The sequence below is a fragment of the Salvelinus fontinalis genome, chromosome 18 (genome assembly GCF_029448725.1).
Source record: "Salvelinus fontinalis isolate EN_2023a chromosome 18, ASM2944872v1, whole genome shotgun sequence".
Classification (NCBI taxonomy): Eukaryota; Metazoa; Chordata; class Actinopteri; order Salmoniformes; family Salmonidae; genus Salvelinus; species Salvelinus fontinalis.
In genome coordinates this window covers 11,487,255-11,504,389 of record NC_074682.1, presented here as the reverse complement: position 1 = coordinate 11,504,389, position 17,135 = coordinate 11,487,255, and the positions used below count along the sequence as shown (strand labels likewise).

The following is a 17,135-nucleotide window of genomic DNA, read 5'->3' as shown; positions in this document are numbered from 1 at the left end:
CCTGACGTAGCGTTTATTGAACGGTATATGCTATAAAGAACAAACATGTGTAATAAGTAATCGCTCCCGAGTGGCGCAGCGATCTAAGACACTGCATATCTGTGCTAGACGCGTCAATAAACGCTACGTCACCCTGAACGCACCCCAGTTCGATGACAATATTTTCTGGACTTTTTTCTCTCTCTATACAGGCACCCTGGTTCAAATCCAGCTGTATCACAACTTGCAGGTGTCTGTAAGCTACTAAAATACCCAATTTAAATAATGTAGCCTAATGTGACTATTTACATTTGTAAAAACACTGAAATGTAGGCCTATTTGGAATTTATTTTGTGTGAAGTATTATGTTGGAATTAGGTTTAATGACTAAATGTATTATTTGTTTAACACTGCAGAGGAAAGAGATCTTTTTAGGCTACTCTTTGGTCTAATAAAGTTATTGTAGGCCTAGATTTATGAATTAATCCACTGTCATTTGGAATCAATAAAGGTGTTACATGCATTGTTGGAGCCTGGTCTCATCAGCACAGCCTTATAAAGCCTCCGTAGACCTAGTTTTGATAGTCACAAATTAGATTAATGTATTTTTCCCATTGAGGTCAGACTCCACCCTTCCTCTCCAGTCCATTTCAGAGGGATCATAGATTTTCTAAACTGTCTGCTCTAGGCTACTAGGTTTTTGTGGCTGCTGCTGCAGCTGCCATGGTAGCAGGGGGAGGAACAACACTTTGAGGGAACAGCCAGCTCGGCGAGTCAGTCACATTCCTGGCCGGGATTCAATGACTGAACCAGACACAAACAAACAGAGAGAGAGAGAGAGAGAGAGAGCGAGAGAGGGAGAGAGATGGTACAGCTAACTCACTTCACACATTCGTTTAGAGCTAGAGAGCGAGAGCGCCAGACTGCGCAGACTGGGCATATTTGAGGATCACATCGTGCGGACTAGACTGCAGTGGAGAAGAGAAAATGTGTTTCATTTTGACGCTCTTTTTGTGAGTGGTCCGAAGGATTTCTCTTACGTATATGTGAACTGGAAAATTTGTTTCAGGGTATTAGAACTCAATAGTGTCTTATACTCCTTTTTAAATGGATAACGCCCCGGTGGTAACCTTCTCTATTGACATGGAAATGCGCCGCGGTGGATTTACTGAGTCTTTTGCTGGATTTTGAAGACAACTGATTAAAATAGATCGCCTACATTTGGACTATTTTCTCTATATAGTGGTGAAAACATGGAGGCCCCGTCAAGCTTTCAGCCTCATCCCGGACTTCAGCAAACTCTGAAGCAGTTTCATTTGAGTTCCATGAGCTCTCTTGGTGGACCGGCGGCGTTCTCTGCTCGGTGGCACCAGGAAATTCTGTTCAACAAAGATGGAAAAACAGCTGAACTGATGCTGGCCATGCCTGTCCAGACACCACCGGTTATGTCGGGGCCGTTATTCATTCCATCCGACCACACCACCGAAAGGTCCGAAACTGTCCTGGAGCGTGAGCCAATTTCGTGTTTCGTGGTAGGCGGCGAAAAACGTCTGTGTCTGCCGCAGATTCTCAACAGTGTCCTGCGGGATTTCTCGCTCCAGCAGATCAACTCGGTGTGCGACGACCTGCACATCTACTGCTCCCGGTGCACCGCGGACCAGCTGGAGATCCTCAAAGTAGTGGGTATCCTACCCTTCTCTGCCCCATCATGCGGACTGATCACCCAGACGGATGCTGAGCGCCTCTGCAATGCCCTCGTTTACAGTGGTTCCTACCTTCCTCACTGCAACAAAGAGCTGTCTAGCTCCATGGAGTTGGAGAGGACGGAAAAAAGTTTTAAAATATACCACGAATGTTTTGGTAGGTGTAAGGGGTTATTTGTCCCAGAACTGTATACTAGTCCCAGTGCCGCCTGTATCCAATGCATGGACTGCAGGCTAATGTACCCCACTCACAAGTTTGTGGTCCATAGTCACAAAAGACTAGAGAACCGGACAGTTCACTGGGGGTTCGACTCAGCTAACTGGCGGGCCTATGTTCTCCTGGACCCGGACTATACGGGGAAAGAAGAGAAGGCTCTCCTGGAGCAGCACCTCAAAGAAATCAAAGGCAAATTTGACTTCGTAAACAAGCTCTCAAACAAATCATGCAGGGTAAGTCTGATCAAATTTATTAAAGTGTGTATAAAGTGCCTAAACGTGTTGACTGAAATTTTATTTGATTGTAATATTATTTATTCATTTATTATTCATTCATTATTGGCAGTGATTCCAAGATTTAAATAATGGTCCTATTCTATTGGACACCCCCTGTTCTCTCTCTCTCTCTCTCTCTCTCTCTCTCTCTCTCTCTCTCTCTCTCTCTCTCTCTCTCTCTCTCTCTCTCTCTCTCTCTCTCTCTCTCTCTCTCTCTCTCTCTCTCTCTCTCTCTCTCTCTCTCTCTCTCTCTCTCTCTCTCTCTCTCTCTCACACACACACACACACACACACACACACACACACACACACACACACACACACACACACACACACACACACACACACACACACACACACACACACACACACAATATATACATAATCAGTACCAAAAGCTTGGTCACATCTACTCATTCAAGGGTTTTTATTTATTTTTAATATTTTCTACAATGTAGACTAATAGTGAAGACATCAAAACTATTAAATAACACATATGGAATCAAAATATATTTTATATTTGAGATTCTTCAAAGTAGCCACCCTTTGCCTTGATGACAGCTTTTCACACTCTTGGCATTCTCTCAACCAGCTTCACCTGGAAGGCTTTTCCAACAGTCTTGAAGGAGTTCCCACATATGCTGAGCCCTTGTTGGCTGCTTTTCCTTCACTCTGCGGTCCAACTCATCCCAAACTATATCAATTGGGTTGAGGTCAGGTGATTGTGGAGGACAGGTCATCTGATGCAGCACTCCATCACTTTCCTTGGTCAAATAGCCCGTACACAGCCTGGAGGTGTGTTGGGTCATTGTCCTGTTGAAAGACAACTGATAGTCCCACTAAGCGCAGATGAGATGGGATGGCGTATCGCTGCAGAATGCTGTGGTAGACATGCTGATTAAGTGTGCCTTAAATTCTAAGTAAATCACAGACTGTGTCACCAGCAAAGCACCCCCACACCATCACACCTCCTTCTCCATGCTTCACGGTGGGAACCACACATTGCAGAGATAATCCGTTCACCTACTCTTCGTCTCACAAAGACACGGCGGTTGGACCCAAAAATCTTAATTTGGACTCATCAGACCAAAGGACAGATTTCCACCGGTCTAATGTCCATTGCTCATGTTTCTTGGCCCAATCAAGTCTTCTTCTTCTTGGTGTCCTTTAATAGTGATTTCTTTGCAGCCATTCGACCATGAAGGCCTGATTCATGCAGTTTCCTCTGAACAGTTGATGTTGAGATGTGTCTGTTACTTGACCTCTGTGAAGCATTTATTTGGGCTGCAATTTCTGAGGCTGGTAACTAATGAACTTATCCTCTGCAGTAGATGTAACTCTGGGTCTTCCTTTCCTGTGGCGGTTTCATCATAGCGCTTGATGGTTTTTGTGACTGCACTTGAAGTTCTTTACATTTTCCATATTGACTGATCTTCATGTCTTAAAGTAATGATGGACTGTCGTTTCTCTTTGTTTATTTGAGCTGTTCATGTCATAATATGAACTTTTGACCAAATAGGGCTGTCTTCTGTATACCACCCCTACTTTGTACTGATTGGCTCAAACACATTAAGAAGGAAAGAAATTCCACAAATTAACTTTTAACAATGCACACCTGTTCATTGAAATGCATTACAGGTGATTACCTCGTGAAGCTGGTTGAGAGAATGCCAAGAGTGTGCAAAACTGTCATCAAGGCAGAGGGTGGCTACTTTGAAGAATCTCAAATATAAAATATATTTTGATTTGTTGAACACCTTTTTGGTTACGACATGATTCCACATGTGTTATTTCATAGTTTCGATGTCTTCACTATTATTCTACAATGTAGAAAATAGTAAAAATAAAGAAAAACCCTCGAATGAGTAGGTGTGTCCAAACTTTTGACTGGTACGGTATATACACACACATTATTTATTTCCTTTTTTCCCCTGGCTGATCTTTTGCACATGCACGTATATTGGTTTAAATTCACATTTAAAAGGTTTGTTTTAAAATAGAACATTAAAATCAACAGAATCTCAAACTATCACACCCTTGAGTGGCCCTCCAATCCACTCCCCTCGGGGGAGTTAACCGGACCAGATCCCCCCAGGGTAACTCAAGGGCATCTGCATATGACAAATGGAGCCTCAATTATATATTGTATTAGTCCAAGAGGGGAGGGGGGCTGGGGAATAAATTTTTGGGGTTAGGTTATTAGAGTTTAATGAGCTTTGGGTTATCAAGATGTCTGTGAGAAAGGGCTGTGTTGAACAGGATAGTGTCTCAGAGGAGACTGGTGGGTGGAGATATAGCAGGACGGCCTCTTCATAATGACTGGTATAGAGGGAATGGAATGATATCAAACGTGAAAACCATGTGTTTGATACCTTTCCATTCATTCTGTGCCACCAGCCGCCTGGTGTGTGTGTGCACGTTGACGGATGTGGTGGTGGAAGGTTTTCAGGTTGACCACTTGCCTGTTCTGGCTCCACGCGAGGGTCACAGACGTTTGGAGCGGACAAAGGACGGGGCGACATGGTGGCTGTTTCCCTCAGCTCACAGCAGCTGTTGAGTGGGACTCTGCTAATGACTGGACACTATGTATCACCATGGTGTAATAACTCCACTCTGAACAGGAGACAGGGCATTTCTCGTAAACCTCCCTCCCAGTGACTTTCAATTTCACTATCAGTGCTACTCACGAAATTTGTGGCATTTTTATTGTGCAGTTATAAATGAATGGAGGTCTTACTCGACCAAGAGAGGCTTGGTTGAATATTGCTGCAGTTCCGTTGTGATGGTGGATGTTCAGACGAGGTATCTCAGAGACAGTTTGCGATGTATTATTTAATGATTAGCTACAGAAAGATGTAAGAACCTTTTGTTGTTGAGAAAACAGAGATCCACTGTACTCGTCCCTTCTGTTATGGCTCCGATCAAAAACATCGTGAATTCGTTCCTAGCAAACTACATTGCATTGCAGATTCCATGCATACATTGTCCTCTATTTTTTATTCTACATAAATTCTTAATTTATAAGTTGCTTTGTAAAATGGCACCGAATCTCACAGCAAATGGCCATTCAATAATAAGTGAACATAATCTGTGTCATTTCGATTTAAGAAATGGACAAAGGAAACTAGACTACAGAGTCGCGGACCTAAAGAAAAAATGTCTGAGGAAAAATCTCCACCACCTGTGGCTTATAGCTGCCCTCCCAACTGTAGCCATCATGTCATGATATATGTTCAGTGTGTTTCATATTTTCCAAACGGTGAGGTCTCTGCTGACAGCCTTGGAGTGTCTGATGAAATATATACAGACTGAGCTGAGGCAGGCAGCATCAGGGGGAGTGGTCTCTGTGTGTGTGTGTGTGTTTGCCTGCCTGCCATGATTCACTGTCAGTAGTGTCCCAGTTAGCAGACAGTCAGGCCTGGTCCTTAGGGAGCTGCACACCAGTGCTCCCATACATCACTCTGACAGGGGAAGCTGCTGAGAGGCCGGACAGCCACCAGCAGCCGGCCTTGGCTCGCTTACCCATGAAACAAGAACTCAATATTATTGCCCTGCCTCAGACCAACACTGATGTTGGGGTGTTTTATCAATCAGTCCAGGATCCACTGTCTGTCTGTCTGTCTGGGCCTTCAGCTACACTACTGTACATGTAGCACTGTAAACTAGCCTCAGTTGAGAAACACCTTTTTTGCTATTTTTGAGTATTCTCTTTGACTAAAAAGAAAGTCTAGTGATATAATAGATAATAATTAATCAAATGATTTAACTCAAGTACTGTGGGAAATTGAACAGGGTTTCCACATAGCTAAAGACGGCATTATATTTAGTTGAATATCACTGTTCGAGTACAAAGCAGACAGGGATCAGAGGGGGATAACACCAGAGGACCGTTGTGTCTGTTTTGAATCAAATCCTGCATTTGGTCATTAAGCCGTTGCCTAGCGTACATATGGGGGCAGATTGGAAGAGAAGAGGCTGTAGGCTCTGATTGAGGAGATGCGGGCCCAGTGGGGCAGGGCCTTGACATGTGTTGTCAAAGGGCCGTGACACCTGACCTCTATCCACAGAGAGCGACCCCACCCACCCCCACTGTATTCACAGCATTCAATCAGATGCCCTTGTGTCCAGTCCACTGGCCAGATGGCTGTCTGATAAAGGACCGAGAGACACAGCAAATGTTTAAATACAAATAACAAACGTTATTCCCAACTACACTACCAACCATGCAAACAAAACAAAAACACAGTCCACCAGTCTCCATCATACAGGAAATAAGTCATGAGAGATAGTACACCAGCATACAATATAAACCTATATGATACACCAAACAATGAGAGTTAGTACACCAGAATAATATAAACCTATACGATACACCAAACAATGAGAATTAGTACACCAGAATAATATAAACCTATATGATACACCAAACAATGAGAATTAGTACACCAGAATAATATAAACCTATATGATACACCAAACAATGAGAATTAGTACACCAGAATAATATAAACCTATATGATACACCAAACAATGAGAGTTAGTACACCAGAATAATATAAACCTATACTGTAACGGTGTTCCTCCTCTTCATCCGAAGAGGAGGAGCATGGATTGAACCAAAATGCAGCGTTGTGATATGACATGATTTATTAAAGTAAAGACGAAAAAACACGAAAACACTTTAACAAACTACAAAACAACAAACGACGTAGACGCACCTGAACATAAGAACTTACATGACACGAAGAACGCATGAAACAGGAAGAGACTACATAAACCGAACGAACAAACAAACAATCCGAAACAGTCCCGTGTGGTGTAACATACACAGACACTGACACAGGAGACAACCACCCATAACAAACAATGTGAAAACACCTACCTTAATATGGCTCTCAATCAGAGGAAATGAAAACCACCTGCCTCTAATTGAGAGCCATATCAGGTCACCCTATTAAACCAACATAAAAACACAAAACATAGACTGCCCACCCAAACTCACATCCTGACCAACTAACACATACAAAACAGGTCAGGAACGTGACATATACGATACACCAAACAATGAGAGTTAGTACACCAGCATACAATATAAACCTATATGATACACCAAACAATGAGAGTTAGTACACCAGAATAATATAAACCTATACGATACACCAAACAATGAGAGTTAGTACACCAGAACAATATAAACCTATACGATACACCAAACAATGAGAATTAGTACACCAGAATAATATAAACCTATGATACACCAAACAATGAGAATTAGTACACCAGAATAATATAAACCTATATGATACACCAAACAATGAGAATTAGTACACCAGAATAATATAAACCTATATGATACACCAAACAATGAGAGTTAGTACACCAGAATAATATAAACCTATATGATACACCAAACAATGAGAGTTAGTACACCAGAATAATATAAACCTATATGATACACCAAACAATGAGAGTTAGTACACCAGCATACAATATAAACCTATATGATACACCAAATAATGAGAGTTAGTACACCAGAATAATATACACCTATATGATACACCAAACAATGAGAGTTAGTACACCAGCATAGAATATAAACCTATATGATACACCAAATAATGAGAGTTAGTACACCAGCATACAATATAAACCTATATGATACACCAAACAATGAGAGTTAGTACACCAGCATACAATATAAACCTATATGATACACCAAATATTATCAGTATACAAAATAGAATTCCTTCAGTCTGTTCTTCTATTTGGCAAGAAAAGTACATAAAATAGGGTTTTGTGAGGAATTACAAAAAATGTTTTTGCCCCCCTATCATTTTCCAATATTTCTCAGTATATGTTTAAGAGGCAACAACATTAATCTCGTGACTGAGTGGAGAGAGGAAGCGGACTCTGGAGGACCATGTAGTCCTTACTTAATCAAATTAAACCTCTTCATGCGAGGCCAATTTATGACATTTCTCATCCCATTGTTCTGCTCACTCCATCAAATTCGCCTCAAACCTGGGACCAAAACAATCAACTGAGTAGTCTCTGGGTGGTGAGGAATGGTGTGTGTTGTATCTGTGTGCTTTTGTACGGGTGTGTGCAACTCAGGGCTAGCGAGACAGTGTGTCTGTTTCGTGATTTGTGTATGAGCGTGTCTTTGTTCACTAGGGATGTGCATTTTTCCTTACAAGCGGGATTCGATACGCATCTAGATACATAGACTCCAATACGATACAGGAACGATACTTTTAGTTTGAAACGATTCGAATCGATGCGCTAACAATTGTTGTATGACCCCATTCTAAATGAATATCTGATACTGATGGAGCCCACGAGCTGGATCTGTCTGAGCTGACATCTCTGAGCCGAGTGGGCCTGTGTACAGTATGTGTGCGTGTGTGTGAGTGAGTGATGTGGTGTGTGGGTTGAGCCATAGGGAGAAGATTTACCATTTACCACTATCAGATTAGGGGGTTCAATTTATGTTTTTGCGCCGTGACTTTTTATCTGAAATCCTCATCACCCACCGATTAACTTGTCATATAGCAGATTAAAATGTTTTGAGCTAGTAATACGTCAATATTTGTTATTAGAAATTAGCTATGACATACAAAGACGATTAATTTAACACCGTTTTGGATTTCACCCGTCTCAAAAGCGAATGGTTTTGACCATTTTGTACTTTATGGAGGAGAGTTGCTCTCTTCTCCTGTTCCAACCCATGAGGCTTGCAAAAATGATTGCTGTCCTTGTTATACAATTACACCTTTACCCTGTTCATGTGAAAATGGCCAGATGCATTGACTGTTTAAATCAGAACTACCCAAAATATTTCGTACGGTGAACCTGGGAATCCAAAAGCCCCATTCAGCAGATAGATCATCAAGATGTGAGTTGTGTCCATTCTGGTAGCCTACAAAGCTCTGCCGTTAAAACTCAATTTTCTACAGCGCATTTGACAACAATGACCCAGCAAAATAAAGTGGTTGTTCCTCAGTTAATAAAGCCTATGATTTAAGATTGCGACAGCCATTTACAAACATCTGAATGCTGAAGGTGCCGCGCAGATATAGCCGACCAATATTAGAACAGGGAAAGGGTAGGCCTATATATCGTTGGCACGAGCAGTTGCGTCTGCCGCACTGTGCACACAGTTATCTGACTTTGAGATCAACGTCATACGCTGTTACATGCATAAAAGTTCGATAGGCTGAAGGAGAGGGCGCATCAATTCAGTCACAACAGAAAAGAGGAATAAAGCAGAAAATAAAATAGGAGTAAAAAACTTTAGTGAACCGGCGATTTGTAAAGGTTGAATGCTTTAAAAAAAAAAAACGATGCATGCTTAATTTGGATCGGCTTGGGCTCCCGCGCACCAATGCACTCTCATCTTAAACATTTGAACAGGGGACCGGTGTGTGCAGTATGTGCGTGTAAATTGGCATGTATTATGCCTGGATCAGCTGGACTGGAAGTTTAAAATGAGCTCACTGACTGCTCATTTCCATTCCCATCTGTTTGCTGACCTCTGGGAAGCCCTGAGGGCACACATGGTGCATCCCCCCTGCCCCTGGCCCGGCCCCTGGTCAGCCCCGTCTGACCACCACTGACCCAACACAACTCCTCACTGACCAGCACCTCCCCGAAACGGAATAGCCAAGTCCGACCAAGACTCAGTATCTCCAACCCCTGCCTCCAGTCCAACCTAATCCATAGACCTAGTCCCTAAACAGACAGATAATGCAGCGGATAGCAAATCCAGTCCAGAGTGTTGGTAGAATTCATTGTTTGGAGCTCTGGTCATTTGCCTCTTTTCTAAATCCTTTTGAAAACATGGCCCACTGACCACCAGCTCCCCAGAGAAGTGCATCATGCCATCTCTTCTGTGATTGAAGGCGAGTGGGGTTCAGTGTGTCAGAAAGAAGGTGTGAGGAGCTCACAGGGGTCTTGCCCTCCATTCTCCAGGGGCTGACCCCATGTTAAAAGGGCGTCAGCTGGAATTCTGTGAGGGGTGCTAAAGACCTGCCCCCTCCTTTGTTCCAGAGCCCTGCCATTCAGAGGCTGTGAAGTGCAGCTATTTCTCTTTGTTAATGTCTTGTTTATTTGGGTGGTGCATGGGTAAAAGGTTGGGGACAGATAGGTAGAGTGGGACTCTCACCTCCCTTTAAAAGGAGCACTCTCGCGCCCTGAGGGTATTCTCAAGCGTGCTTCTCTTCCTCAAGCTCGTGGGGCCCTTCTAGCCCCATCTATAAAAAAAGAAACGGGACGAGGAAAAGCCAAAGCTTTGTGGACTCGGGAGTACCAGATAGCTGTCTGGGGCTCTGACTGATCTCTAGGTCAATGGAGAGAATTCTCCTTAACAGAGCCAAGTGGTCTTTGCCATTTACAAAAAAAGGTGTTCCAGGTAGAACTGTTTTGGGTTCCATGTAGAACCATCTGTGGAAGCACCTTTTTTTTCAAAGAGTGTAGAGAGAGAAAAAACGCCCCTCAGAATCCTATAAAGGCCTATGAGGGTTTCTCAGTGAGCTCTGGAAACCTGTCTTCCCTTAGAACAGGAGAGCAGAATATTTAGGGTTCCCTACCTTGACGTACAGAGTGGCAGCACCCTCTGGTGGGAAAACCGGAGCGGCACATACCGGAACTGGTTTGACTGTGATAGCTCGCGTCGTAGCAATCAGAGGCAAAAGGCCAAAGGCACGGGAAAAAAGGGGAACAGTGGATGGCGAAAGACAGATTGCCGTCCTGCTCCGTGTGTCAGTGAGACCGGATGGGCGGCTGAAATGCTGACTTCTACCCCTGGCTGAAAACCTGAGAAGACACCGGGGGGAAAGCCTGAGCGAGGGAGGCACTCGGGGGGAACAAACTCGGGTGGGAACAAAAAGTGAGTCTCCTCCATTTTCTCATGTGAGAATGGTCACAAAAGTGAGCTGCTGCACAGAGAATAGGATTTTGTCTTAACGCAGGCCTGCCTTCCCACTTCTGCGAAACTGTAGAAACTGTTAAATCCGAAGACAGAGGGGTAGGGCAGAGAGCCGTAGGCCCTGCACACTATCATCTTCAGCTGCCAGGACTGCACCCTAGGCTGGCTGACCCTTCTTACCTCCTTTAGGAGGGTTAGCGGGGAGGATCCTTGCTGCCGCTGCAGCATAAGACTCCTTCTCTACAAGTTTGCTTTGGTTCAGGAGCCTGAGTTTTGGCAGACTGGTACATTGCTGGGGACCTCTGTCCCCCAAGGCCAGCTTGTTGCCCCTTCTCAGCTGTAAGACTGGGGCGAGATGCAGGAACCAACATGCTGCCATGGGGCCCAGATCTGTGGGGCAGGCAGAAGTTGAAGGCTTCACCTTATTTTTTGCGCATGTCACATTTCTGTCACAAAAGTGGGCCCGAACAACTCATTGGATCACTGGGGCATCAAGGAGGTCCACTTTTTATTTGTCTAAGCTGGATAAGCTCAGCCAAAGTGCCCCTTCTCTCACCACTGCAAGGCTCATAGTACTACCACAGCCTCGAATGGCACTACGAAAGGCATGGAGGTTTAGGTCTGTCATCATACAGAACTCCTCCCAAGCATCTGGGTCTAGGGTGTTCGATTCCAGTTACTTCCACACTTCCTCCAGTAACTGAACATGATACGCCAACAATAAAGAGGTCACATTGAGAGCTCTATTTGCTTGGGCTGAGGTAAAGTGCTCCGCCTTCACATGGAAAGAGGTGCTGGTTTCGTTAGTAATACGGTGTAAGGGGCTGAGGTGGTAAGCCAGTGACGGCTCCACCGTGGAAGGGTTGCCAAACGCAGATTCCTCCATATTGTCCAGGCTCGGGGTAGCCCTTGCAAGACTCTTGCTAGTGCAGGGTTTTTCCCATGAGCTCTTAGCTTCCCTGGGGCAAGCTGGTACTGCGGGGAGCAGTTCCCTTATCAGGTATGGGACGGGAGTCTCTTCCCATCGTATAGGTCCCTTAACAGGAGTAGGGGCTCTCATTGCCGAGTCTGGCCACGGCCCGCTTGCAGACATGAAGGAGTCCAAACTCCACTGGAGGAGGGGCACATCCACTGCTCTCAGGGCTGTTAGGTCTGCTGGCCTGAGAGGGCGGGAGAACGGGGTCATCAGCGCAGGAGATGCGGACTATCTCACCTTCCCCTGATACTACGTCGTCAGACAATGAGGCGAGGGAGTTGAGGCTTTCCATGACCTCGCCCCAACTGGGCTTGGTTGCAGAGAGCTGAGCCTCAGCTGTTGCTGTTGGCTCGAAGGCAAGAGGGGCTATTGAGATAAAAGCATTAAGCCTTCTCTCCTCAGACCTGCCCCCATCAATAGTCTGCAGTGCTCACAGGACTCAGGGTCCTTGAACATCTCTTGGGCATGTTCCTTACACAAGAAATTGATGCATAGAGGGTGGAAATCTTTCCCCGCAATCATGGAACCGCAAGCACAAGAACGAGACGGTTTGAGCGCTGGGCTAAGCTCGTCTTGGGATGGGATAGCATTGGCCATTGTCAGGAGCAGGGCTTGCTAGGGGGACCGAGCAACGGCGCAAGCTAGGTAGTACCTTGTGGCTGGTGGCTAGCAAATCGTAGCTTGTGTAAATGGTGTACTAAGCTAGCTAGTTAAAAGCCTTGCGGCTAACAGCTAGCCATAATGAGCACCATATAACACTATAGCCGCGAGGCAAGTGGGGCGTTAGCTAGCTCAGTGCTAGCTGAAGGAAACCGCGTGGGGGCAAAGTTAGCCTTCAGATAGAGTGTTCCCGTGACCGTCGGCGTTGTGAAGGCTGGGATGGTCGGTCTAGTTAACACAACAGGCGAATGTAGGTTAAGCTAGATGAGAGATGGGAGCTATCAATGCTACCGTGCTAATGAGGTTAGCTTGCCTCTCAGCGAGCTAGCCAAGTTAGCCTTGCAAAGTGGGCTAACTGAGTCTCAATAGCTAGCCATGACGCTAGCTACCAACGGAGACTGATAAGTAGAAAGGAATTTCTACACAAAACAAAAGCCTTCCGGTTAGTACTCAACCTCTTGACAAGACCTGCGATATCCTTCTCGGTTCCCTTGTGAGCAGTTAAGCAGGAAAACAGGTATCCAGAAGATCTGAGGAGAAGAGAAGCGCGAATAACCAGAGGGCGGGAGAGTGCTCCTTTTAAGGTAGGTGAGGGGCTCACCTCATTCGCCACCCTACCTGTCTCTCCAACAGACGCCTTTAATAGGTACTTCCGAGAGTAGGCGAACCCCACATGTGAGATATCGAAACAAATAATTGAAAGAGAACCTATGACTTAACGCTTTGCTGTGTCCATCTGTGCCAATGGCACCCTGTTCCATGTTGGGCAGCCAGACGCCACTGACTGGTCAGTCTGCTGCAAAAGCATACACACTAACCTGAAACTATAGCAACAAGCAGAGCTCACAGCATTATTCCCATTTTTCACAGACTATGAAAAATTGATGAGACAGGGTTTTTTGATGGAGTGTAAGTTCTCTTAAGGTGGTGTGCTAGTCAGTCAGAGAAGAAGGAGATTAGGGAGGAGGAGAAGGTATGGCGGAGGTGTAGAGGAGGAGTAGATTATGTAGTCATGCTGAGAACAGATGCCTGGATGGGGTTTGGGGAAACTGTACTGTTCCACTTCCCTCTGTCTGACCCTGATCCACTCACATGTTCTGTAAGAGTTACTGCTGCTGACTCTATCTAGAATTTTGCTTATTTGCTTATTAGAGAACAGGAATTAAAAATATAAGAAAATGTCTAACGGACTGGCTTGCTGCCAGCGACACACACAGGCTTAGTCGTATTAGGATGATTCAAAGTGATTCAAGTTTCTACATTTTTTTTGAAGCCACAGACAGTAGAATCTATTTTTCACTTATTATATCCATCTTGGTTTGCCTGTATTTGAACTGGGCTGCAGTGCTAGTCTGTGTTTTGGATCTGTCAGACCACATTGGTGCTGTGCTAGTGTAGCTCCAGTCAGAACGGAGCAAAGCCAGGGCCTGCCGGTGCCATATGACAAATCGGCGTTCTGCTCTCGCCTACATTCCACCCACCAACCACCTCCAAAGCTATCAGGAGGATTAGCTCGCGCAGCTAAACCAAACAGACTGCTCAATGTTCTGACAACATTTGTTCCAAATCTTGTACATGCCTCTGGTTTGATGGATAGTAGCTCACGAATCATGCATTCATTCCAGTTGTAGCTGTTGTCAATTGTAGGCTACGCTACGGTAATTGGATTCTGAAAGGAAAAGTAGTGAATGTTTTAAGGATTTACCACTGCACTCCAGGATATACATAATTTATTTTAGGATTAATTGGCACAGATTAACGTTGAACTCACTGTGGGGTTCAGTACAGAATTCAAACAGACCGTGACGGACAGGAAAGCATCTGTTAGCAGCCAACGTTATAGCAGAAATCACTAAGTTAGAAAGCCTGGTTTGCCTAAAATGTTGTTTTATAACTGAGTGCAGCATTCAGAGTTCTCACAGAACACACACACACACACACACACACACACACACACACACACACACACACACACACACACACACACACACACACACACACACACACACACACACACACACACACACACAGGCTGGAGTCTCCTCCATACAGTAGGCCTGTGATTGGAGGGCCGATGTGGTTGCTAAGCAGAGCTGCTCTTCCTGTGCTAAATAAGAACTTCATACTCTCTCTCTGGCTGGTGGGCTGACAAGAGTGTGCCAGAGCTGAGCTGCAGAGCACAGCACACACAGTCAGACAAGCAGGCAGGCAGACCTCCCCACATAGACTTACTCACAGCAGAGCAGAGAGACTGTAGGCTACCCTCCTCCACCACAGATACATCTTCCTATTCCATATAGAATACACACATCCTCCTCCTACAACACATACAGTGGACCTCCTCCCACCTTCTCCTTCTCCGTACAGCACAGAACTCCTCCTTCTCCGTACAGCTCCTCTTCTACCGTATAGAACATAGAAAGCAACCTTCTCTACCCTAGCCCACAAAGCTTTTCCCAATTCTCTCAGTCTGGACTACACAGGCCGGCGAGTAGGGAGTGTTTCACTTAGGAGGGATGAGAGCCCACCACCATCCATTTTGCTGTCGTCCCGCCTTTCCCTCTGTAAATGAAGAGAAAGGGTGACGATGATGTCAGGGTGACCCAGTACCCAGCCTCCATCTCCCCGCTAGCTGAATGAAGGAGTGGGATAGTCATTTTCACTCTCTTTCTACTCTGTTATATCCTATCAGGATAGGCTACCATCTTGTGTATCGGCTCTGCCTTGAAGGCAGTGCATTTCATATCTTATAGTGTGGTGTCTTTGCACATCTGCCCCGCCTGCAAATTCATAGAGAACCAGTCCTATTAACCACCTCACGACATGGCTAGGCAATCTAGTATCTCCCCTGTGCTACTTTTGTCTGGGCCACAGCTTTGGGATCCGCAGAGCGGCTATTGTCTCTGGTCAGTTACAGTGCCGGGGCAGTGCAGTGCTGTTGACAGGCAGGCTCCCCATATCAAATGAATTCAGCACAGCTGTCTGTATTCTACTGGTCTGTACTAGTCTGAGTTAGACTCGTTTATTCAGTATTGCAGGCCCTCTGGGTCCGTCATGGTCACCCCTGTTACTGTGTCCTTTACCCTTAAAGCCTCTGCCCAGTCGGACCTTTCTCTCTCTTTTGTTCCTACTGTTTCTCACAGGAAGTGCCCTTATTCAAAAGCCATGGTGTGTCGTTGCAGACATGCCATTTCCGATTACTCACCGGAACAGGGCCCTGTCTCTCTCCTTTAATCCCCCCACACACTTCCTCGTTCCCTCGCTGGCATGGCGGCGCTCGTGTTTAGAGAGACAGGCGCGCAGATGGGGGATGCTATAGGCTCAGAGAGAGAGAGGGAGCGAGAGAGAGAGAGAGCTTCCTCCCTCTGCAGGGGCCTGAGATGAGGCGGTGACCCTACCAGGGTGGGGCCCTTAGCTGGCGTTGACGGGTGTCTGGCTGGCTTCATTTCAAGCAGGTCACCGGGCCTGGCCAGGCACGGCAGAGAGACACAGACTGGCTCAGCCTGAAACAGAGCTTGGATGCAGGCTTGCCCTTTATCCCATAACGAGGACTCTATTATAAGCCCAGTGTGGTGTCTCTTATAAGCCCCGTTTCTTAATGCAGGGAATGGGACGGTATCAGGGGAGAGGTTAGCTTACACATCATCTTAAAAATCTCCAAGCTGCTTTTCAGATGATCATCATATAAACTGGGTAATCACCTCTCCTTTTGGCACCAACAGCTTAATCTGCTGCATAGTGAGGAGGAGAGACAAACGTATCCAACTGCTATTGAAGGTGCAGTGACATGACCTTTCTGGATGTAATGTGCCATTTGGCAATGGGGAAGATGAAGGAAGGTCTCCTGAGAGGGACAAGGTGAATAAGGAGATGGAATAGGGATTAAGAGATAGGTTACCTTTATGTTATGGAACGTTCTGATTTCACGAATAAAGGTTGGGGAAATTGTTAATACAATGCTATACAGTTACAGTAGTGAAATGACCCTTGACAGAGACAACGATAGAGTAAGTCGGTCTGTGTCCACAATGGAATGTATGAATTATTCCATGTCTATGACAGGGCCTTGTTGGGGCCCATCTCTGCATGTCCATATTTAATTCAGGCCTTTCAGCTGCTCAACTGTACAGGCTGTTGATCGAATGAGTCTCTCCAAAGGGATTAGTCACCCTATCGTCAGCCCAGTTCCCTAATTTCTCTTCCTTTGTTGTGGTTCAGACTGCACTAAATGGGATAAAGGACCTTGGCCGGACACAGTGGGAGGAAGTGGCTTTTGTGTGTCTGGCAGGTGCAGTGGAGTGTGGATGGAGTGACGGTGGGGTTTTTGGTTGTGTGTGTATGTGTGTGTGTCTTTGTTTGTGTGTCTCTGAGTAAGTGTGTGTATGTGAGTGAGTGAGTG

The 17,135-nt window shown here is 45.4% G+C and overlaps 1 protein-coding gene across 1 annotated transcript in view; it reads left to right on the top strand.

Annotated features, from left to right (window-relative positions):
• The first annotated feature begins 726 nt into the window (after positions 1 to 726).
• The window catches only part of skib (v-ski avian sarcoma viral oncogene homolog b), a 37,537-nt gene continuing 21,128 nt past the window's right edge, over positions 727 to 17,135 (top strand). Inside the window, exon 1 of the mRNA XM_055868158.1 lies at positions 727 to 2,132. Coding sequence (XP_055724133.1) covers positions 1,233 to 2,132 — 900 coding nt within the window. The 5' untranslated portion in view covers positions 727 to 1,232. The remainder of the gene's footprint in view (positions 2,133 to 17,135) is intronic.